The sequence below is a fragment of the Artibeus jamaicensis genome, unplaced genomic scaffold (genome assembly GCF_021234435.1).
Source record: "Artibeus jamaicensis isolate MK-2021 breed Jamaican fruit bat unplaced genomic scaffold, CSHL_Jam_final contig_402, whole genome shotgun sequence".
NCBI lineage: Eukaryota > Metazoa > Chordata > Mammalia > Chiroptera > Phyllostomidae > Artibeus > Artibeus jamaicensis.
The window spans coordinates 12129829-12155589 of record NW_026521818.1 but is presented as its reverse complement, the minus strand read 5'-3'; the positions used below and the strand labels follow the sequence as shown (position 1 = coordinate 12155589).

General features: G+C 38.2%; 1 protein-coding gene across 6 annotated transcripts in view; it reads right to left on the bottom strand.

The window, feature by feature from the left end:
• Positions 1–8309: 8309 nt before the first annotated feature.
• The window catches only part of DMXL1 (Dmx like 1), a 168612-nt gene continuing 151160 nt past the window's right edge, over positions 8310–25761 (bottom strand). For 3 of the 6 annotated variants that reach the window (XM_053665321.1, XM_037161532.2, XM_053665317.1), the window contains exons 43-44: positions 14492–14709; positions 8312–12759 (exon numbers count right to left, since the gene is read on the bottom strand). In XM_053665321.1, the coding sequence (XP_053521296.1) occupies positions 12535–12759; positions 14492–14709 (443 nt within the window). In that variant the 3' untranslated portion in view covers positions 8312–12534. Of the gene's footprint in view, positions 12760–14491; positions 14710–25761 lie in introns of all 6 variants that reach the window. The other 3 variants (XM_053665319.1, XM_053665316.1, XM_037161533.2) reach the window with 3 other exon arrangements.

Sequence of the window (25761 nt, the reverse complement as noted above, 5' to 3'; positions counted from 1 at the left end):
GTGGTGGGGTATTGACTGAAATAGGACTGGGTAGTGCATGGCTGCCGTGGGGCAGGGCAGAAAGGACCATTCCATATGTGCAGACAAGGCAAGCCACGTGCAAAGAGGAAAAGCTAGAAGCACCAAGAAACTCTTTTACAGAGGGAAAAAGAAAGTTAAAGGGAGGGGCGGTTACAACCATAGCGCTCTGTTGTAAACATAGAGGTCTTCCCATTGGGCTATCTCTATGGATACAGGGTGTGACAGCACCTCTCACAGGCCCTCCTGATATTTCTGCCTTGACTAAGCTGTCATAAATTTTGACAGGATACTGTGCTTGGCAAAATAATGAATCTAGAAAGATGTCCACCCCCTAATCCTTGAAACATATAATTGTGTTAACTTACATGGCAAAAATGTCTTAGCAGATGTGGTTGAGGTTGGAGACATCGAGATGGGGAGATTATCTTGGATTATTTGGGTGGATCTAATCCAATCATACCAGTCCCATAAAGTAGAAGAACAGTAGGTCAGAGATATGGAAAGTATGAGAGGAGCTCAACCTGGATCAGGAGCCAAGGAAGGTGGGTGGGCTCTAAAAGCTAGGCATGGGCCACAGCCAACAAAAAAATGGGTATCCCATTCTTACAACAGCACAGAACTAAAATTCTGCCATTGAACAAGGAAATGGATCCTTTCATTAGGGCCTCCTGGAAGGAACTCAGCTCTACTGACATTTGATTTTATCCTGGTGAGACCCACCTTAACTTCTGACTTACAGAACTGTAAAATAATAGGTTTGTGTTTTTTTAACCCCTCAAATGGTGGAGCAGTAATAGGGAAAGAATACAGATGCTGAGGGCCTGAACTAAGTAGGTAGAGAAATGAATTCGAGATTTAGGCCCCGAAGATTAACAGGATATGGAATGTGTTGACCTTAAAAAAACAAAAAACAAAAAAAACCGAAGTTATTTCACCAGCAAAATGGGTTTGGGAATATCAGAGGAACTGCAGCTTGGGACAATAAAAGTATGGTGTACCACAAGTAGGTCTGAAGAACAGAGAAAGACTTGCTCTAACAGGGGGAAAAAGAGGAAGTGGGGAGGGGAGGGGATTTTCCCCAGGGTTCAATGTTCTCATTGGCTGAGTGTAGCATTTTTTTCATTGGTTAGGATGTAACCAGGCAACTGGCTAAAGAAGTTCAGGTGAATGAATATTGACAAAGGTGGAGGTGTTTTGATGACCTAGGAGAATTCTTCCTCCTGCTGTGGTATATTTTCCTGTTTGGGGTCTGGGTGGCAGTTCATAAGAGGTTCCTCTTCAAAGCTTCCTGACTCCATTTTGAATGGGATTTCCTTTGCCTGTTTTCAACAGGGATGAGAGGAGTTATCTAGGTCGATTTACTGGGTTTCTGGATTAGCAGAATCAGTCTTTGTTGGTGCTTCCCAGTTTTGGGAGGGACGAGGGCAAGTACTTTCTAAATAATTGTTCAGTCTGCAGCCATGCACCTAAATTAAGATTAAAAGAGTTTGTACCCTCCCAGCCTCCCCCACCCACAAATACTTAGAAACAAACCCCGAATGCCTGTGAACAGTGACATTTGTCACCACTAACTGACGTTCTAGTAATGAATCTGCCCTGTGTAAGCTGGATGACTTTGGACAAAGTACAAAGCTTTAATTAGACCTAACTTCTGCGTGAGGCAGAAGGAGCCCCATCGACACTTGACTGCTGTGAGCATCAGTCAGGATGTCGTGGTGTCTGCAACCTCAGCCTCAGTAACTTTCACCACTGTTTCATACCAGTCGCCCTCGGCCCCAGCTGCACCCTGCAGCAACAGTCCCCAGAGCCTCTTCTACCATTATCTTCATAGATATTCCACAGGCTTTACCTCTAACATTCCATAGCTACAGCCTCTCATCCCCGGTCCCCACACTCTTCCTTTGTCTCATGTAGAGTTGCATTTCTCCTATTCAGCTTCCTTCCCTCTCCAGCCTAACCCCGAGAACCAGCATTTCCGTCACTAATACCTCCTATTCCTTTACCCCACTGTCGTTCTCTTTTATGCACCCGCAAAATCTTTCTAGCCATCCCCGTTTTTCATATGGGCTACTTAAGAAGAACAAAAAATGTGAAACTTAATGCTCTGCAGATTCATGACCTCTAATCTCAGTCAAGTCTTCATGCAGCCTGTATATCCTTCTGCATCACGATGAAGAGAGGGGGTTCAATTTTTACCCCTTCTCTCAAGACACCTTTCCACCCCATCGCACCTCCTGCTCTTGATATACATCCTCACCTCCTATTTCACAGAAAATATACTGATCAGGAGAGTTTTCTTGACTTCCTCCCCCCAGCTACCCAAAATGCCATCTGTATCCATACTCACTCATTCAATTCATCTCAACCCAGCGGATCAGAGCAAACCCACTCACCAGTCCTCTGGGTCCTCCCTGAGCCTCTCTTCTGTGTACAGGGGCTGCATTGTTAAACACTCCTCTTTTATCTTGAACCTCTCAATTTCTGCATTTCCCCACAAAACATAAAAATGCTAAAAATAATATGCAATTTAAATTCTCCAGGGACCCTACGTACCACCTTCCCTCACCACCATTCACTTTCCTAGGGCCTTCTAGACCCGAGACTACAGATGCTGATAGCAGAAACAATGCAGAGTGGCCACTGCCTCAGTACTTCCTCTTGGGGGCTGGGAAGGGGCCTCTGCCCTCTCAGGCAACGTGCATCACTGTCATCATAGGCCTACTAGTCTTCCTTCCCTTTAACTTTGGTAAAGAACATGGGACTCCACCTTATTTCCTAGTACGATAATATTTAGAAATTAACCATATAATTAACTTTTCTTATCTTATTTGGGCCAGTAAGTACTTGGATCATTTTATTTTCAAACTAGCTCTTGCATATTTCCAAGTTGGGGTCATAAAAAATGCATTGGCATCTAAAACGTTCCTAGTAATCAGTCTATTATTCAATGATTAAATGTATTTTAAAATAATTGCAGCTACATCTAGATTAATAAATTCTCTCAGACCAAATAAAACCCCCAAAACAATACCCCAAAGCCTATAAATCAGGTAGAGATAGCTGTAACTACAGCTGCAAGCCAAAAATACCTCTGTGCATGCCTACTACTTTGCTTCTGCCCAGCTAAAGGCATAGGAGCTAATTTTTGACAAAGTTGTAAAGTTTCAAGAAATCTTCTGAGCCTGTTTTCTCTTTTCTCTTCTCTTGCTTCAAGCTTCTACTCTGCTTACTCAGTATCAGCCCCCTCTTTTTGAGTGTAAGGAAATAACTACATTTGACCCTTGAACAACAGGGGCTTAGGGACACAGTATTCCCACACTGTTGGAAAATCCACAAAAACTACTGGTCGTCCCTCCACATATGCTGACTCCCAACAGCAGATCAAAAATACTACACAACACAATACGCACAATAAAAATGTATGCACAAACACTCCTGGAGGAGAGTGGGAGTGAATCACATTCCCTGATTTGACAAAAAGGAGGAACTTGAGTTTGCCGAGAAAAGGGCACTCCAGGTGGTATGAAGAGAACAGAAACATAGGGTATAACATGTTCTTAAAATTTTTTTATTATTTATATAATTAGTTGTCCCAATTTTCTCCCCTTGCTCCCCCTGTACCCAGCCCACCCCTATTTCCATAATCCCCACACCATTGTCCATGCCCACGGTCCTTCATACATATTCTTTGACTAATCCCATCACCTGCTTTCAATCAGTCCTTGCCTCCTCTATCCCCTCTTACAGCTGTCAGTCTGTTCCATGATTCTGTGCCTCTGGTTCTATATTGTTGATTAGTTTGTTTTGTTCAATAGATTCCTTTTATGGACAAGAAGTGAGATTATTATGATAGTTGTCTTTCACCAACTGGCTCGTTTCACTTAGCATACTAGTCTCCAGTTCCATCTGTGCTGCCCCAACATTTTCCATTCGCTAAAAGCACAGATGCACGGATGTGCGCCTTAAACACTGTCCATGGAAATATCTAGTGTGTTTTGTGCTTTACCTCCATTTTCATGGGAGTGTATCAGTGAAAATGCCTGATGCAAAACATGACTATAAGTTCAACACCCTCCAACATATGATTGTCCAACTCTCTTTCCAGTCCTATTTCTATTTAGGAGCATTATTACATGTAATCTTGTCCTTAAAGTAACCATATGAGCAAGGTAAAAAGTACAGGTATTTTTCTTAATACCCATTAGCAAAGTGAAGATGCAGATTGGGTAGGGTAGAGTTTGTTCAAATTTCTACAAACTAGAAACTCAGGGATACAATAAAAATCAAAGTTTAGGATTAATAACATTTTCCTATTACTTCCATAAACTGCAACCCCTACTCATGGCTATTACACATCACTGACAATGAATGATATCTTTATCATATTTTTTCACTTTTTATCCAGAACTTCTTAACACCTATGGTAACAGTCATTAAAGCACACCTCTCCCTAAGAAAGCCTACTAGAACGACTGTCTGTATCAAAGGGTGACTATCTACAGCCTTAGCCAATGAAACCAAGTTCTCTGCATGTTTCTAGATGTTCATCCCTTAAACCATTCTCTCTAGAGATTATAGCACTGCCCCTAGCTGCAACTTACTTTTGTGACTTGTCATTGGATTCTTGTCTCTGGGGGTTCTTCCTCACCTGAACTATTTTTTGAGTATCTCGCATCTCTCTTGAGCTTTATCCCAAATACTACAAAAGCTAATTTTGTTTTCTGTTTTGTCTTTGGCTACACAATTCTACTCCGAACATCTTTTTCTATGAATATGGCCTATATCCCTAGTTCTGTCGATAGAGGTCCTTTGTGTACTTACATCCATGGAACACTAGTCCAAGTTGGCAACGCTTTACTTGATTTTTAGCAAGCCTCCCACATTAGTCCTGGAATGCTCAGAGCAAAGCGCTCTTGCCTAGTGGGTTTTGATTCCCATGTTGTCCTCCTCCCGTAGCCTTAGTTCTTTCTAATTACTAATACTTAGGGTAAGGAGTTGGTGTGCTACTTACTTCCATGTATGAATTTCTGGGTGCATGCATGGATCTGTCTCTTTCCCTCCACCTAACAGTGGTCTCATGAACCCTTTTAAAATATATGTTATTGATTATACTGTTACACAGTTGTCCCAATTTTCCCCCTTTGCTCTCCTCTGCCTGGTTCCCCCCTTCCCTGCTGTGATCCCCTTGCCTTAGTTCATGTCCATGGGTTGTGCATGTAAGTTCTTTGGCTTCTCCATTGCCCATACTGTTCTTAACATCCTCGTCTATTCTGTACCTACCCAATTATGCTTCTAAATCCCTATACTTTTACCCCATGCTTCTCCTTCCCTCTCCCAGCTGGTAACCATCCAAATGACCTCCATATTTATGATTCTAATCCTGTTCTAGTTGCTTGGTTTGTTTTTGGTTTTGTTTTTTAGATTCAGTTATTGATAGTTTGTTATTTTAATATTCATAGTTTTAATCTTCTTTTTCCTAAACAAGTCCCTTTAACATTTCATATAATAAGAGCTTGGTGATGATGAACTCCTTCAACTTTACCTTGTCTAGGACACACTTTATCTGCCCTTCCATTCTAAATAAAAGCTTTGCTGAATAGAGTGATCTTGGTTGCAGGTCCTGGCTCTTCATGACTTTGAATATTTCTTTCTAGCCCCTTCTTGCCTGCAAGGTTTCTTTTGAGAAATCAGCTGATAATCTCACAGGAACTCTTTTGTAAGTAACTCTGTTCTTTTCTCTCGCTACTTTTAAGATTCTCTCTTTATTTTTAACCTTTGGTATTTTAATTGTGAGGCGTCTTGTTGTGGTCCTCTTTGGGTCCAACTTGGTTTGGGTCTCTCTGTGCTTCCTGGACTTCCCGGAAGTCTATTTCCTTCACCAGATTGGGGAAATTTTCCTTCATTATTTGTTCAAATAAGTTTTCAGTTTCTTGCTCTTCCTCTTCCCTTTCTGGCCCCCCTAGGATTCGGATGTTGGCTCTTTTGGCGATGTCCCAGAATCTTCTTAAATTCTCATTTTTTTGAATCCTCATTTCATTTGGTTCTGGTTGAAAGTCTATTTATGTTCCAAATCATTAATTTGAATCCCAGCTTCCCTCCATTTAATTTGGTTCCCTGTGGATTTTTCTTAATTTCCCTTAGTAAAGCCGTTATTTTTTGTTATGCTTTTGCTTTATTCAATGAAATCTTCGAGTGTTCAGATCACCAGTGTTTTGAACTCTGCATCTGATAGGTTGGCCATCTCCATTTCGCTTAGTTCTTTTTCTGGGGTTCTGTTCTGTTTCTTCATTTGGGCCATATTTATTTGTCTCCTGATTTTGGCAGCCTCCCTGTCTGTGTACTAGGTAGAGCCACTTTGATTCTGTTTTAGTGCACCTGTTAAGTGATATATGGTGCAGAGCCTCGGGCATTTGCCAGGGTGGTGAAACTGTGGGTCCATGTGTGAGGAAGGGATTAAATGGGACAGTATTGCCGCTGGCTGACTTCTAGGGGCTTGCCTGACCCTCGCCCCATTTCCAGTTACTTCACCCACTTCCTGTGTGCAACTGGCGCCCTTAGGGGCCGTCTTGGTTGAGGTTCCCAGAGTGAGTGGGTTTGCATTTGCTCCATGCTCTCCTGAGGAACTGGCAGTTTCTTCCTCCACCCATTCCCCACTGGGTTTACAGCCAGAGATTGAGGCTTTCTTTCCCGGTTAGAGCCTTGGGGTGTGCAGTCTGGCCTGCCGCTGGGTTTGCTCGCTCACAAGGTATTTCCCTGATTTTTATACACCATATGGGCAGGGGCTGCCCAATCTACCGGCCACTGCTGCCACACTGACTCTCTGCCTCCAGCTCTTGGCTGCCACACTGAGTCATCTGTCTCCACCCACCTGCATGAATATAGTTTTAAATCCTGTTGTCACATTTCTGTACAGTTCTGGCTGTTTTCCTGGTGGCTCTGTTTTTCATTTTTATGTTAGTTGTGTTCCTTCTTATGGTTGTGCAATGAGGCAAGGTGTTATCTACTTATGCCTCCATCTTGACCAGAAGTGGCCTCATTAATTAAAAAAAAAAAAAATTATTCGGTATTATGGATTACAAATGGTCTGAGTCAAGACATGGCCAAGGTTTTGGTTAATTCCTTTTGTTAAAATCTGATTAAGGATGTGTCATGTAGACCTTTTGTGAGATAATAGAATTTCTAAAAATATACCACAGCAGTTTCATAGGTGGCCCAAGGTAGAGAAGAGCTTATTTCAGAAAATAAAATATGGGTGTAGCTTTTGTCTGGTAAGTGGATTATAATTTCATGTATGTGAAACCCAGGTTTTTAAAAGTTATGTTTTCCAGACTTAACCATAAGGCATAGGGATAGTATAAAATGTAGAGGCCTTTGAACCCTCAAACTTCTCTAGTGAGGAAATGGGCTGAGAATAGTACTTAGTTAAAAATAAAGGTGGCCACTTTTGTGGAAAAGGAAGGATGACTTAGGTAGAAAAACCAGGCCATTGGGTAACCCATTGTGGAGAATTACTTCCAAATAAAAGCATTACTCAAGGAACAGGTGACATGTGCCCAGATAAATTTCAACATCTCTCTAGACTAGGGACTACTGTGTGATTCTAATGTTGCCCCTTTTAGAATGGGAGATAGCCAGCTACCTTATCTTCGTCTCATCACTGTGTATTTGGTGTGTGGAAGGCACATAACTTATTAGCTCATAGGTCTTTAGACTATACTTGAGGAACTCCATTCAAGGCACCATATACATACTTGATTTAGATTATAAAATTCTGGAGCTCAAGCCTGACCCTGATGGAGTGATAAGATGAAAATACTGGAGTTTCAGAGAGTGTTTTGCATGTGGGAGGAATGTAGGTTTAAAACTTGTTTAACATATCATCCAGGCTGATGAACTGTACTGCTTAAATTGTTACATAAGTAATACCTATACTAATATTAAATAGACAATCAGTTGTAGATGAGGGAAGCATTTCCACTCTGGAAGGAACTGGGCTGCCACCTCCTACCACCCATCTGTATTTGTAGTGGAAGAACTACAAAAGACATTGTTCTCCTTCCAAGAAGCCTTGTGAAACAATGTGATAGATGAACTCTGCATTAGCTCCCTGAATGATAGGACACATGCATACAGAAAATACCAAGCAAGCAAAGGTGAGGAAAACCATGAAAAACTCAAAAACAGATTTAGCTTTAAAAATAACTGAAGCAAAAGCTATACACATTTCTAAAAAGACTGACAGGTACATTTAAGTAATTTATGTTCAACTTTTTCCAAGTACTCCAAAGGGTAACCTTTCTTACTTAAGTAATATCAAGCATCAAAAACATCCCAGCAATTCATAAAAAGTATTCCTGACAACTTTACTCCACAGAGCAGCTCCCAAATTTATTAAGCCCTATTAAAAATACAGCTTTTTTTCTTTCACCAACACACATACAACAATATTTGGTATCATGTCATTGAATGGGGTTTAAAGGAGTTTGGAAACATCTTACTCATATTTTTTGGACCATGAGATGCACCTAGGTTTTAGAGGAGGAAAACAGGAAAAAAATTTTGAAGAAAAAAATGTGGTCAAATATTTAGTAACATAAATAACATAATATTTCACCAATGTAAATGTAAACAGAACTCAACAGCACCATTAACAACCATTATTCCTCCCAAATTGGGGGGCCGAGGGGGCTGCATCTTATAGTCTGAAAAATGCAGTACCTCTTTCTTCCCTACTCCCATGTTAAAATTTTGTTTTGTGTGTATGCTTTTATACATATTTCTATGTCTCCACAAAAGAATGGGATATTATACCTTTTACTTAGCAATTTCAATTTCTCTCACCAACCTCTTTGCAGATAAGCAGATACAAATCTAACATTTTTTAGAGAAATAAATGATAGAATATTCCATTGTATGGACGTACCACATTTGTTCAAGCATTCATCTATTAACATTTACATTTCCAGGTTTTTTTCTCCAATAGATTATCTCAATACACATTTTTTGTGTGAGGGTGCTTGTATCTTTATAGAATAATTTCTCAAAAGTAGGGTTGCTCAGGAGGGACAGGTAACTTTTCGGTAGTTTAGTCCTGCCAGTGATGTCTCCTGGTGCCCTTCTCCTTGCATCCTCACCAAAACTGATGTTGTCACAGTTTGACTTGATACCAGCCTGACAGATGCCAAGTGGTATCGCACTGTTGCCTTTGAAAACACATTTTATTAACCGTACTTCATGCTTGATGACTTTTTCAATGTCCTGATCTGTGATTTATTTTCCTCCAATAATCTGTTTAACACTTGAAAGTTTGTTTTGTATACAGAGACATTAATGCCTTTTCTATTATTATACACATATTTCTAGTCTACCCGTTCTTTTAATTTTGGCTGAAGTCTCCTGCCATATGACATTTTAATTTTTTGTTTAGTAAAATATGCCTGATAAAACATCACCCCCTAAGGTTGTATAAGAATTTTTTAAAAGATTTTATTTAGTTAGTTTTAGAGAGAGGGGAAGGGAGGGAGAAAGAAACATCAATGTGTGGTTGCCCCTTACATGGCCCCTATTAGGGACCTGGCCTGCAACCCAGGCATGTGCCCTGACCGGGAATCGAACTGGTAACCCTTTGGTTTGCAGGCCAGTGCTCAATCCACTGAGCTACACCAGCAAGGGCTGTATAAGGATTTTTAAGTGGGTATCTTTGTATTGTGTCCTGTTGTTGAAACTAGTTTTTTTAAAGCAATTTAAAAAAGAAGAAGGAATAAATTGGGGCAAGACAGCAAGAAAGGAGGATGGAGTTGATTGTTCCATGATTCTACATAAGAAAAAATATGTATATTTCAGAAAATGAGACTTGAAATGTGATTTGTCCTGTCATTCCAAAGTCACATTCTCATAAAATGTGCAATTTGAGAAATGTATTTTGCCCTGGCCAGTGTAGCTCAGTGGATTGAGCACGGGCCTGCGAACCAGAGGATAGCGGTTTAATTCCCAGTCAGGGCACATGCCTGGGTTGCAGGCCAGTTCCCAGCAGGGGACGTATGAGAGGCAACCACACATTGATGTTTCTCTCCCTCTGTCCTTCCCTTACCCTCTAAAGATAAATAAATAAAATCTTTAAAAAAAAATGTATTTTCATGTATTCACCCCATTAATGTGAATGAAATTTTACATATATTTACATTATTTATATTTAAATATATTCCTACTATTTTTATTCTCACCTTTTTGAATAATGCTTATCCAATTAAGTTAAAGAGATGTAGAAAAGAACAGGGTATCTGGAAAAATTATTCAATCCTCACATTAACCAATTCAAATACAGAAATTCTCTGTTTTAAAATGTGACATACTTTAAGTCAACTAAAGGGCCACAAATATTACTTAACACAATAGCATGCTAAATAAACTCACTGCATGATTGTTTATTTAAAATATGACTTTGGGTGTAATTACATATGGGCTTACATAATTTATTATTCATACAAACCCTCAATTAAAATGCATAATCATTTATCCACAATGCTTTTTCCTAATAAGCATAATAATAAATTTCTATCTCATTAAAAGTGTTTAAAGCCTTTTGGATCTTGATTTGTAAAGAAATTACTGAAAAATAACTTAAGCTTAACTACATCAAACAATGGCATTGTTTGCGATGCTGTCACAGATTTCTCCATGGTAAAATAGTCCCGTGTTGTTATTGCACAAGTCATAGTACAGGTTATATATATACATGACCTCTCCACATAATGACAGTGTTTCCACTGTAACTTGCTCCACGCCTTTAAAATTATGAGTACAATTTACAAAATCTTTTAACAATATACTTTTAAGATAAAAGTATCCTGAGGATATTACAAAATTCATTTTACCAGCCCTTCATTTCTTTGCTTTATTTAACTCTTTAATTTCCAAGATAATAGTTATTCATATTGTTACATAAAAATGTTCTTCAATTCCTATTAACAAAATATATTTAAGCTAAATAGCATATAATTGTTCCTTAAACACTTAGTTACATCTGCCCCTCTCCTTGGTTAAAATCAAGTATTTATCAAGTTTTATATAATTCTGAATCAGAAAAAAGTTATAGCAAAACACAGAGAAATAGGGTAAGTGCATTTAAGTTAAAAGCACTGTGCATTTTTAATATTTTGGTCATATTTTATATTAAAATAATATATTTGGCAAAAATAATAAAATATAAGGTTCAGTTTATTTTCTATTAATGGTAGATCTGGCAGGTATTTTACATTTGTAATACTATCTTTTTAATTTGACTGTTCCACAATTGTTTTTAAAAACACTGCTATTAGGTTTTCAGAACTTTAAGACTAAAAGCACCTAAAAAAATAAAATAAGGTTTAAGTAAAGTGTTTGATGCTCAAAAAATCCTTTCATAAATTTACAAACTTACTTTTAAGTGTTTCATATATGCCAACATAGAATTGTTACTGCCTGCTAAGAGTTAGCTGACTCAATGTAATCTTTAAAATAATAATCTAAGAAATCTTCCTGAAATTTATATGGGAAAATTAAGATGGGAATTCGAAAGAAAAAGAGAACATGAACCCTGCCCAGGTGCTCAGGTGGTTAGGGTGCCGTCCCCATGTGCCAAGGCTGCAGGTTTGATCTCTAGTCAGGGCACATGCAATAATCAACTAATGAATGAATGAATACATGGAACAACAAATAGATGTCTCTCTCTCTCTCACTCTTCCCCCTGCTCTCTAAAATCAGTAATAATAATTAAAAAAAAAAACATGTAAAACCAGCAGCAAAAAAAGTTATTCTGGTGGCAGTAGTTATTATGGCACAAAAACACATGAAAAAACATGTAGTTTTCTCATATATACACAAAGTAAGTTCCAATAAGATGTGTAAGATATATTACATAAATACACACGACCGCACATATATACATACCCACACTTGGGCTCCAGGAGGGAAACTTGAAAATTTACATAATAAGCTACTTGGCTCATTTATCACTGAAGTTCCAGCGACAGTTTTAATGAAGATGTTCATTATTTTTTTGATTCTTAACCAAATATCAATATATCATTAGTTAAGAGAAGAAAAGATTGATATGTATAAGCTTGAACTGAGAGTGTGGTGAATTAAGTGATGATGGATGTGCAACTGCTTTTACATAAAAAGGTATTTCTTACAATGAAAGAAATTCATGCAGAGATACCTGCGGAAAAATTTATCAGCCACAAGAAAACAAAACTCCTTTGACACTATGACATACTCACTGTAACATAGTATAAATATGTAACATTACAGTCTACTTAGACATTCTACTTTGGGCAACATAGTCTAATTCTGAATGACCTTGTTAATTTTTAAGGCATCAGTGCATCAGGGGCAAAGCTCCATAAAATAAATTTGAAAACAAGAAAGCATTAGCTTATTTGTCACACAGCAAGTAATCAATGTACATTATACATTACATCTGTTGGCCACTTTATGGACTCGGTGATAAATTATAGATCTTATTGTCAAATGTTACAGCATAAATTTCACATCATTTTTCAACACTTCATTTAATGGGCTAAACTGATCCGGCAGTATTCTCATTTTCATTGTCCCATCAGCTCCACATGAGAAAATATGATTTGCTGGCCCTGTCTCAATTTGCATCACTCCAGTTCCGATATTTCTGAAAATGGATTGCCGAGCATGTTCACTGATAAAAGTGTGAAGAAGACTAAAGGTAGAGAGACTCCAAATCTAAAAGACATTAAAAGCAAAATAAAAATAATTGGGGTTAAGGATTACCTAAAAAGTCCAAAGGTAAAAATATTAGGCCTATCTTCCTGTGCAAATAAGGAATTTCTAAAACAAAGATGGAGAAAAACCTATCTAGGCCTAATATCTTGATCCTGTATAGGGTGTTGCAATTTTCTAACTCACTTTCATATTATTACATTCTTCCAAATCCATCCAGTAAGAGAGGAAAGTATTTTAAACCCTGCACTGGAGATGAGAAAATCTAGGTACGAGGATGTTAAGTGTACAATGCTGAAAAAATTATAATATTATAGGGACTGTAATCAAGATTTCCTATCTCTCAGCAAAGCTTTTGCTGTGTAGTTCTGTAATGAAGTAATCTCGTCTCTATAATACAAAATACCCACCAGGGGATCAGAACCACTGAAAAGAGACACCTAGAGGCCTGCAGACAAGGCAAATCTATGTTCCAACTGCAAGATAAAGTTAATTATTACAACTTCAGTATTCTTAACTTACTAAATAGAAACTTCCTATTTTTAGCCCCTACCAATAAAAATGTGACTTGTTCTTAAAGTAATTTATAAGCATCTTCACTTAAGGAAACCAATGTATTTCTTGAATTTTCAGGTCACAGAAAAATACTTATTTTACCCAAGAAATAAATATTTCCTACTATTCTAGGCATCATTGTTAAACTGTGACTTATGAATACTACATTGTATACTTTCAAGTATTTTCTTACTTGATTAAATAGTAAAACTCAAAGTACCAACTGAAGAACTAATCTAAAACACAGTATGAACTGCCAAAACTGAGGGCAGTTCAAATAAGAAACTAGCTTCAAATTGAAGGAAAGAATTCTGTATGGAAGTTGGTGTACATATTTGATTTTAAGAAAAGCCTTTTGAAATTCTACAACTCCAGTTAATTTCTTCTGGCTGAGAATTATGAAAACAATATACTGTTCTAACAAAGTAATCCAATATTTGCACTAAATACCCTCTCTAGTGCTTACATTAATGAATTCTGTGAAATTAGACTCCTCCAGGAGGCTGCTGACAATAGGAATAATTTAGGGACTAGTATAAACTGACTTATTTCTGCATATCTTTCCAAGTGTGGCCAGAGGGCTCTCCATTAAAACCTAGTATTTTATAACACTATGTATATGTTGTAAAGATGCACATTTCTGAACCCGGGACTTACTGTTTTGGGGGTGGGACCTAGCAACAGTATTTCTGGAATTGGGTACATTTTTAATAAGCTGCTTACCATATTAAATAACCTCTAAGTTCTAAGCCCAGTGGAGTCTGAGAAGGACTATTATAGGCAGAGCCTACCCAGGTACATTTAGAATTCTTGAATCAGGCACTGAGAGACTGCATGCTATGGCTATTAGTTAAAAAAAAAATACTGGCATAGGAAATATGTCAGTGTACCAAAACTAATTGTAACATTTGAAATATGTTTATATCCACAAAAAATCTAGTTCTTTTGCATGCATTAAGCATATTTGAAAAAACAATAGAAAAATAGACAATTTTCCAGTTAATTATTACTTCATTTATTAAAAGACTTATTAAATCTTTTTAATTAATATGGTTGACTACATAGGTGTTGTTAATATTCCTACTACTTAAATGGACTGATGTCATCAATATTATTAAAGACCTAAGGTTTCTGAAGATTTCTTTTCATTTTGTAGATGTTGTGGCATTACTGTGTTTACCTTTACGTTGCCTTCAGCAGATCCTGTAACAAAGTACTCTTCAGTTGGATCAATAGCAATGGCTTTTACAGGAGAATCATGACTCTGGAAAAGTTGCCTCTGTTGTCGTTGCTGAAGGTCAAACACACATGTAAAACCTTTTCTGCCACATGATATTAGTAGCTGATGTTTTGGAGCATATGCTAAAACAGTAGCTCCACTATCATGGCATATAAAAGCTGAAAATTAAAAAAAAAGTAAAAATCATGTAATAGTATAAGAAACAGACTTATGGTTCTTTTCCAAGGTGGAATGCTAGAACAGATTTACCCTTCTTCCTGAAACAAAAAAGTAAAACAAGTGATCTATAGGAAACAATGGTTTGGGACACTGACAATGAAGAATGATCTCTCCAAGACTTGAAACAAACTGTGTGAGGCACACAAGTGCCCAGCTTACTGCCCGAAGAGTGTTTTCTAGCCAAGAGTGTTTTCTAGCCAGGGCACAAGGAAGGGGAATGAAATTATCTGGGTTTCTGTCCCCATTAGTCACACTGGAAAACCTCAATTCACCAGGCACAGGATAAATACTCAGAAGGGTTTTATCTCAGTAGAAGGGCAAAATTAGTCCTATAGCAAATGCTGCTTTGATTCTGTTTAATAAAGGACTCCCAAATCTAACTGTTTCCAAGTAACTTAGTTCCAGAACAAAACACAAAAATATTTACAGAATACAAAAATAACTAGAACCTAATAAAGTAAAATCCTAGCATCTAATAAAAAACAACAAGGCATACAAACAAGCAGAACAATAGAATCCATAGAAAAAAATCCATCAAATCAATTGAAACTAACCCAGAAAAGACACAGATGATCAAATCAGGAAATTAAAAGTCATTATTTAACTGTATTCCACATGTTCAAAAAGCAAATTGAAAGAGTGAGCATATTAAACAGAGAAATAAAAAATATTTAAAAAGACTCTACTTAAAAGTCTACACATTAAAAACTAGAATGTTTAAATAAAAAATAAAATAGATGGGGATTACAAGCAGATTAAACACTGGAAAAAAAGTTAGTAAACCTAAAGACATAGCAATATAAATATCAGAAATGTGAAATTACAATTAATATTTTTCTTCAGAAAAAATATAGCCTAACAAATCTTAGGGAAAATAAATCTGTATATAGCTCAAAGACAATATGGTATAATGATAAAGAGTAGAGATTCAGGAGTTAGAACGTCAAGGTTTGAGTCCTGGTTTTTGTCTGGGCTTAAATTTATACCTTAGATAGCAGAAGATGGTGACAGAGTAGGTAGAAGTTACACTAACCTCCTCCCAACTATGAACTGGAATTAAAGAACTAAATTAAAGAACAATCAACCTGAATAATAGACTGAAGACCAGCTGAACAGAAATCTTACAACCAAGGATTTACAGAAGCCACATTGAGACTGGTAGGAAGGATGGAGAAGCAAAAAGGGCTGGCCCTGCTCCCATGTGGAGAGGCCCAGAATCTGGAGGGACATATCAGCTCTGCCGAGGTCCCCCACCTAAGGACCATGTCAGCTCAACACCATGCTAGGCTTCTCAGCCCACAGCAATAGGAGAGGTGTGTACCTAACATCTGGCTGTAAAACTCTGCAGAGATTCTGTCCACCAGAAAAACCCAGGTGTCCCCTTAAAGGGCCAAAGCTCAAAATCTCCTTCGCAGCCATTTGCCCTGGGCTCTAGCAGAGGGAGGGCAGCTGAGAACATTAACTAGAGTCTTGCTAGGACTCTTGTCTATGAGCTGTATGGCTTTGGGAAGAGAGCTGAAGGGTCAGCCACCAGGGTCCCTGTGCTGAGTTCCTTTCCCACACTGCTCACAGACACCATCTTTCTTGAGGCAAATATGCCCCTCCAATCTACATCAACTTTTGTGGAATGTACAGTCCCACCCTCCTGGTGCCACTGTTGCCCCACTTCAGCTCAAGCCCTTTGGAGGAGTCTGCTGCCTGAGCCTGTTGTATAGACACTCTAGAAGGGATTGTAAGGGCAAACTCAATAATAATCAGAGACGAGAGTTGTGTGGCTATGAGGCAGAGACCCTTTCTTTTCTCTGCCCACTGGGGACTAGTCACACACCACCAGAAATCCCCCGCACCCCTGTGGCTATATAGACCCTCTCAGAGCCAGCCAGGATGCCCTGCTGGAGCAGCCACAGCAGCCCCTCCCAGCACTAACCCAGATCACCTTCCCTATCAGCTTTTGTAGCCCCTCTGAGGCCTGGCCACTGGAGCAGCCACAGCAGTCCCTCCATTTAGCAGCCTGCAGCCTCCCCCACTCTGCCACTCCCCCAACAACCAAAGTGGCAGCACTCCACACCTCCTGAAAGAGCCACTAGCCCCATCAGGAAAGATGCATTAGCCCCACCCTCTGGACTCCTGATGTCCATGCCCTGCTGAGTTTGTGCTCCATAGTAGTATGAGCCGGCCATGGCCAGCCTGGTCCCCTGTGCAGATGACTCTCCATTAGGTCCAGGCAAACTCTGGGAAAAACTGAGCTATGTAGCTCTTAGGCAGGGCCGTTTCTCATGCACACACCAGACTAGTGGTCCTTTGCAAAGCCTTCCCTATCTATATAAGGCCAAATCTTGGTCTGTATGGGCCTGAGGAACACTGCTGGCCTCACCCTGAGACCGAACCCCACCACAAAGGTCCATGAGCACATGGCAGGTGATGGCTGACTTTGGTGTACTCTGAGACTGTTGCTAAGTGACCCCAAACCCAGGTATGGTACCGAGTTTGAATCTGTAACAGTATGGTGAACACCACTTGCCTCTACCTGCTCATTCACTGAGAGCCTCCCTCAAGCAATTCAGGTACTGTCAAATGCTCTTTCAGTAACTGCACCTAATAGGCAGCTTAGAGGAAAAGGCAGATCTTGGAGAGCTTTGGGCCTTTTGCTGACCTGCCACCACGGCTCGGGAGCTGGTAGAAACCAGCCTTGATATAGAGCTAGGCCCCTCCCATGCATACCCAGTCTCAGGAGAGGCAGCAACAAACTATGGATCACTTTATAACTCCATACAGGTAGTCCAGGGCTTGGCATTGGCAGTGCCTGACATTGACTGGCAGTAGATCCCCACCCAAGGGGTCCCAGAACCAAAACAACCCGTGGTTCAGACCACATCAGAGCGGGACCCAAGTAGCTCCACCATGGCACAAACAAAGGGGAGAGCTCAGCAGACACCAGCCTGTTAGGGCAAATTCAGCTTTGTGGTACTAGCCCCGCAGAGCAGCTCATATAGTGTACTGGGGGGAGGGGCAGAATTTCAATTCCCATAGCCTAGCGTGGGGTAACCCTACCTACAGAAGGACCAACAACAATGGAGGCTCAACAGGAGCGCTGATATAACCACACAAGGGACATTCCTGAACCACCTGGCTCAGGTGATCAGGGAGACTGCAACTCTGAAACCCACGAGACACCAACTACATAAGGCTACCATGCCAAGGCATAGCAGATCTACCTAATATACAAAACAAATACAGAGAGGGAGCCAAAATGGGGAGACAAATAAACAGGCTCCAAAAAAAAGAACTAAGTAAAACAAGGGCAAGCAAACTACTAGATACAGAGTTCAAAACAATGGTTATGAGGATGCTCAAAGAATTTAGTGAGAAGTTTACCACCATGAAAAGGACAAATAAACAATAAAAGAACCAGTCAGAATGAAAAATATAACATCTGAAATGAAGAACAAACTAGAAGGAATAGATATTAGGCCAGGTGGAACAGAGTGTCAATTAGCAATTTGTAAGACAAGGTTGCAGAAAACACCCAGAGCTACAAAAATAAAAAATATTTTTTAAAAAGTAAAGATGGTCTAAGGGGTTTCTGGGATGATTTGAAGTGCAATGACATTCACATCATAGAAGTACCAGAAAGAAAAGACAGAGATCAAGGAATCGAGAACCTATTTGAAGAAATAATGGCTGAAAACTTCCATGACCTGGTGAAAGAAAGACACACAGGTCCAGGAAGTACAGAGTCCCAATCAAGATGAGTGCAAAGGGGCCTGCTCCAAGATACATCATAATTAAAATGGCAAAGGTTAACAACAAAGAAAGAATTTTTTAAAGATTTTATTTATTTATTTTTAGAGAAAGGGGAAGATAGGGAGGAAGAAACATTAATGTGTGGTTGCCTCTCATGTGCACTCTACTGGGGACCTGGCCCACAACCCAGGCATGTGCCCTGACTGGGAATTGAACCAGTGACCCTTCGCTTGATAGTCTGGCACTCAATTCACTGGGCCACTCAAGCCAGGGCCAAAGAAAGAATCTTAAAAGCCGCAAGAAAAAGTTATCTACAAGGGAGCAAATAAGTGGAACATGGCATATTCCATGTTCATAGATAGGAAGAATTGATGTCGTTAAAATGTCCACACTACCCAAAGCAATCTATAGATTCAATGCAGTTCCTATCAAGATATCAAATGGTGTATTTCAAAGAACTAACGAATATTCCAAAAAAATTTATGGAACCACAAAAGACCTAGAATATCTATACCAATCTTGAGAAAGAACAAAGTTGGAGGAATCATGCTACCAGATATCAAACTATAGTACAAGGCCATAGTAATCAAGTTAGCATGGTATTGACATAAAAACAGACATACAGATCAATGGAACAGAATACAGAGTTCAGAAATAAACCCATACCTTTGTAGTCTATTAATATTTTACAAAGGAGGCAAGAATATACAATAAGGTAAAGAGAGTCTATTCAATAAATGGTGTTGAAAAAATTGGAGAGATAACATGCAAAAAACAAAACTAGATCACATTCTTATACCATACACAAGAATAAACTCAAAGTGGATTGAAAACTTAAATGTTAGACTGGAAACCATACAAATCCTGGAAGAAAATATAGGCAGTAAAATCTTGCAAATTCCTTGCAGCATTTTTCCCCCAACATACCACTTCAGGCAAGGGAAACAAATGAAAACATAAACAAATGAAACCATGTCAAACTAAAAAGTTTTAGCACAACCAGGAAAACCACCAACAAAATGAAAAGAAAACTCACTGAATGGGAGATCATATCTGCCAATGATGCACCTAAGGGGTTACTAACAAAATTCATAAAGGACTCACACAACTCACACCTAAAACCCCCCTACAAACAATCTAATTTATAAATGGGCACAGATCCTGAATAGACACTTCTCCAAAGATGACATAAAGAAGGTCAATAGACATATGAAAAAATGCTCAATGTCACTAGTCATCAGAGAAATGCAAATTAAACCACAATGAGATACCACCTCACACCGGTCAGAATGGCTGTTATCAATAAATCGACGAACAACAAGTGTTGGTGAGGATGTGGAGAAAAGGAAAGCCCTGAACACTATTCATAGGGATGCAGATTGGTGTAGCCATTATAGAAACCCGTATGAAATTAGCTCAAAAAATTATAAATGGAGCTGATTCATGATGCAGTGATTCCACTTCTGGGAATATATCTGAAGATACCTGAAATGCTAATTCAAAAGAGTATATGCATCCCCTATGTTCATTGCAGTGTTGTAAACAACAACCAAAATTTTCAAGCAATCCAAGTGTCCAAGTGACCATCAACAGATGAGTGGATAAAAAAGTGGTGACATATATGTAAATGGAATACTACTTGGCCATAAAAAACAAAACCTTACCATTTGCAAAAGCATGATTATGCTCAGTAACATTAAGTCAGTCAGAGAAAGAAAAACACCATATGTGGAACCTAAACAACAAAACTAATGAATACCCAAAACTGCACTCATAGATACAAAGAGAGAACTGGTGGTTGCCAGAGGGGAGGGGTGGGTGTTAAATTCATTAATGTATTCACAGCATGCACAGTACCTAGCATATAGTAAGTATTCAATAAAATTTAATTATTATGATTAGAATCTAAGTAAATCTAATTATTGGCATAGATTTTTTAAATTTTACCAGCATTTTGAGATATAATTTACATAGAGTAAAATGCAGAAACGAAGTATACATCCTTGATGAGCTTTGACAAATGGATACTCATACCAAGACATAAACTGTTGTCATTACCCTAGAAAGTTCCCTTGTACCTCTTTGTAGTCAATCCTCTTCTCCCACTACTCTGACCTTTATCTGACTAGTTTTGTCTGTCCTGGAACTTCATGGAAGTAGAATTTTACAGTATATACTGTTTTGTGCCTGGCTTTTTTCTCTTCAATGTGTTTTAGAAGTTAATCCATATTGTCACATATATGAGGTTAAGTTTTTTAAAAACCAAACTGTTATTTGTTTTAGGTGTGGTTGTTAATAACTGTGAGTTTGCTGTCCTTTCACTGTTCATGTTTCTTTAACTTCTTTTTCTTCGATAAGTCCCTTTAACATTTCATAGAATAAGGGCTTGGTGATGATGAACTCCTTGAATTTGATCTTATCTGAGAAGCACTTTATCTGTCCTTCCATTCTAAATGAAAGTTTTGCTGGATAGAGCAATCTTGGTTGTAGGTCTTTGGATTTCATGACTTGGAATACTGCTTTCTAGCCCCTTCTTGCCTGTAAGGTCTCTTTTGAGAAATCTGCTGACAGTCTGATGGGGACTCCTTTGTAGGTGACTGTCCCTTTAGCTCTTGCTGCTTCTAGGATTCTCTCCTTCATTTTAATTTTGGCTAATGTAATTATGATGTGCCTTGGTGTGTTCCTCCTTGGGTCCAACTTCTTTGGGACTCTCTGAGCTTCCTGGATTTCCTGGAAGTGTATTTCCTTTGCCAGATTGGGGACTAAAAGGACAGCTAGATCAGGAGTGGAAAGATAGAAATGAAGATCTCAAGGAGGGTTAGCAACAGGGGAGTGGGAGGAGGAGAAGGGGGGAGAAGGTACAGAAAATAAATAGCATAGACAGTAGATAGAAAATAGATGGGGGGGCAAGAATAGCATGGGAAATATAGAATCTAAAGAACTTGAGACACATGGACATAAACTAAAGGGGGGATAATGGTGGGGACGGGGGGGTAAGGTGGAGGGGAATGAAGGGGGGAATAGAACAACTGTAACAGCATAATCAATAAAAAAAAATTTTAAAAATAAAAAAAAAAACAAAAAAAACCCAAACTGTATTCTATCATGTATATGTACCAGTTTCCTGTTGGACATTTGTACTGTTTCCAGTCTTGGTTATTATAAATAAAGCTGCTAAAAACATTTCCATACAAGTCTTTTTGTGGGCATGCATTTTCATTTCTCTTGGGTACGTATGTAAGAATATATATAGCTGGGTCATAATAGGTGTATATTTAACTTTGCTAGAAACTACCAAACAGTTTTCTGAAGTGACTTTGCCATTTTATACATCTACCAACAAGTAATGAGTGTTCCAGTTCTTCCACATCCTCACCAATATTTATTATCATAGACTCTTTCAATTTTGGCCATTTCAGTGTAAAGACTAGTATCTTATGGTGAATTTAGTTTGCATTTTTCCTGATGATTATTGATGTTGATCACCATTTCACATGTTTATCATTCAAATATTGGTAAGTGGAAAAGTTTTAAAATCTTGAATATAGTGTATCTTTCATGGGTTATGCCTTTGGCGTTGTATCTAAAAACTTATCACCAAACCCAAGGTCATCTGTATTCTCTCCTACATTTTACCCTAGAAGTTTTGTAGTTGTAAAGTTTTGTAGTTTTGTATTTTATGTATAGCTCTATGATCCATTTTGAGTTAATTTTCATGAAAGGGATGAGGTTCATTTTTCTATATATTAACATCCAATGATTATAACACTATTTGTTGAAAAACTGTCTCCATTGAATTGTCTTTGTGTCTTTATTAACAATCAATCTACGATATGTGTGTGGGTCTATTGCTGGGCTCTCTATAGGAATACCTTGCTTTATTGCTCTGCTTTACTGTACTTCAGATACACTGTTTTTGTTTTTTTTTTAAAACAAATTTAAGGTTTGTGGTAACCTTACATTGAGGTCTGTTGGTGCCATTTTTCCAACAATTGTTCAATTTGTGCCTCTGTCACAAAGTGAGAGAACTGATAGTTCCTTCAATATTTCAAGTTTTTTATTATTATTATGGCAATCTGTGATCAGTGATTTTTGATGTTACTATAATAGTTTTGGGGTGCTATGAATTGTCCTCCTATGATGGTGAAGTTAATAAATGTTGTATGTATTTTCACTGGCTGTTCCCCTATTTCTTTCCCTCTCCTCAAATGTCCCTATTCCCTGAGACACAATAATACTCAAATTAGGCTAATTAATAACCCTATAAGGGCATCTTAAGAATTCCAGTGAAAGGAAGAGTCTCCTGTCTCTCAGTTTAAATCAAAAGCTAGAAATGAGCCCTGGCTGATATGTCTCAGTAGACTGAGTGCCAGCCTGTGAATCAAAGGGTCCCTAGTTCAATTCCCAGTCAGTGCAAATGCCTGGGTTGTGGGCCAGGATCCCAGTAGGAGGCACATAAGAGGCAACCACACACTGATGCAACCCTCTCTTTCTCCCTTCTCATCTCTCTAAAAATAATTTTTTTAAAAAGCTAGAAATGATTAAGCTTAGTGAGGAGGAAACATGTCAAAAGCTAAGACAGGTGGAAAGCTAGGCTTTTTGCACTAGTTAGCCAAGTTGTGAATGCAAAAGAAAGAAAGTTGTTTGAGGAAATCAAAAGTGCTACTCAAGTGAATGCACAAATGATAAGAAAGTAAAATGGCTTTATTACTGATATGGAGAAAGTTTTAGTGGTATAAATATGTATCAAATCAGCCACAACATCCACTTAGGTCAAAGACTAATCCAGAGGAAGGCTCTAACTCTCTCCAATTCTATAAAGGCTGAAAGAGGTGAGGACACTACAGAAGAAACGTTCGGAGTTAGCAGAGGTGAAAGGAAAGATACCGATACTGTCTCCATAATTTAAAAGTACAAGGTGAAGTAGCATGTGCTGCTGGAGAAGCCACAGCAAGTTATCCAGGAGATCTAGCTAAGATAATTAAGGAAGGTGGTTACACTAAAGGACAGCTTTTCAGTGTAAACAGAACAGATAGAAGAAGATGCCGTCTAGGATTTTCATAGCTAGAAAGAAGTCAATGCCTGACTTCAAATTGTTAAAGGATGGGCTGACTCTTTTGGGGATGAGGGTAATACAGCTGCTGACTTTAAGTTGAGGTTAGTGCTCATCTACCACTCAAAAAAACCTAGAGTCCTTAAGAATTACACTAAATTGGCTCTGCCTATGCTCTACAAAAGGAATAACAAAGCCCAGATGACAGCACATCTGTTTACAACACAATTTATTGACCATTTTAAGTGCACTGTTGAGACCTACTGCACAGAAAAAAGACTTTTTTCAAATTACTGCTCAGTGACAAAGCATGTGGTCACCCAAGAGCTCTGATAGAGATGTGCAAGACTAGTATTTCCATGTCTGCTAATTCCACATTCATTCTGAAACCCGTGGATCATGAAGTAATTTCACTTTCAAGTTGTACTAGTGAAGAAATACATTTGATAAGGCTACAGATGCCATAGATAGTGATTCCTATGATGAATCTGGGCAAAATCAATTGAAAAGCTTTTGGAAAGGATTCACCATTCTAGATACCAGTCAGAACATTTGTGATTCATGGGAAGAGGTCAAAATATCAACATTAATAGGAGTCTGGAAGACGTTGATTCCAACTCTCCTGGATGACTTTGAGGGGCTTGAGAGTTCAGTGAGAAAAGTAACTGCAACAGATCTAGAATTAAAAGTGGAGCCTGGAGATGTGACTGAATTCCTGTAATCTCAAGATAAAACTTGAACAAATGATGAGTTGCTTCTTATGGATGAGCAAAGAAAGTTATCCCTTGAGATGGAATCTACTGGTGAAAATGCCCTGAAGATATTGATATGATAATAAAGGATTTACAATATTACATGAACTTAGTTGACAGAGAGAAGCAGGGTTTAAGAGGACTGAATGCAAATTTGAAAGACGTTCTACTGCATTCAAAATACTATAAAACAGCATCACATGCTACAGAACAATTGCTAGTAAAAATATTACAATATAGTATAAACATAACTTTTATAGGCATTGGAAAATCAATAATCTATGTGACTCTCTTTATAGTCATACCCCAGAGGTACTGCAGTTCATTTCAGGACAACTTCAATAAAGTGAATATTGCAAAAAACAAACAAACAAAAAAACCACAGAGGAGTAATCTTTTTACTGATGGAGGATCTTGCCTTTAGTTTGTAAAAAAAAAAAAATGCAACATCTGTGAAGTACAAAAAAGTGATGGGCAATACAATGATCAATGCCTGTATTGCAATATCACTTTATTGTGATGGTCTAAAACCAAACCCACAATATCGCTAAAATGTGCCTGTATCCCGTCCCATAATCTGTGTCTATTCTTAACCCAATACCACAATGTCTTAATTACTGTAACTTTATAGTAAGTCCTGAAATCAGGTAGTGTGAGTCCTCCCAGTTTGTTTTTCTTCAGTGTTCAGTATTCTCAATCTGTTGCTTCTTTCTATTAACTTTAGAACCAGTCTGTTGATATCTGCAGAATGGCTTGCTGGAATTTTCATTAGGATTGTATTGAATTGGTGAAGTTGGAGGAACTGACAACTAAACAATATCAAGTCTTCCAATCTGTGAATGTGGAATATCCATTTATTTAGATCTTTCTTTTGTCTTTTATGTAGTTTTCCTCAATAGATGCTATATATTTTGTTAGATTTATGCTTCAATACTTCATTATTTTAGATGCTATTATAAATGGTAGTATGTTTTAAATTTCAAATTCTAATGGTATATGGGAAAGCAACTGACTTTAGTATACGGATGATGTATCCTGTGACTCTGCTATACTTGCACATTAGTCCCAGAAAGTGTTTTTTGTAGATTCTTAGGGATTTTCTACACAAATAATTGTTTCACCTGTGAATAGAGATATTTCTATTTCTATTCTTTCAATCTGTACACTTTTTATTTCCTTTTGTCTTACATCAGTTAAAACTTTCAGTACAATGTTAGTTAAATAGAAGTGGCGAGTGAAGACATGATATTATGCAATACTGATGCTCACGATGATGACTTTTAACTATCAGATCCGAAGTAAAGACAAATGATTTTCACATTATTTATGCTCTACTATCCCCCATCAAGGTACAGTGAAAAGTTAGGTATGGGCAAAGTAAACCTCATGACATGAGGTTTATTAATAAATATGTCAATAAAACACATTTATTTAAAAATTAT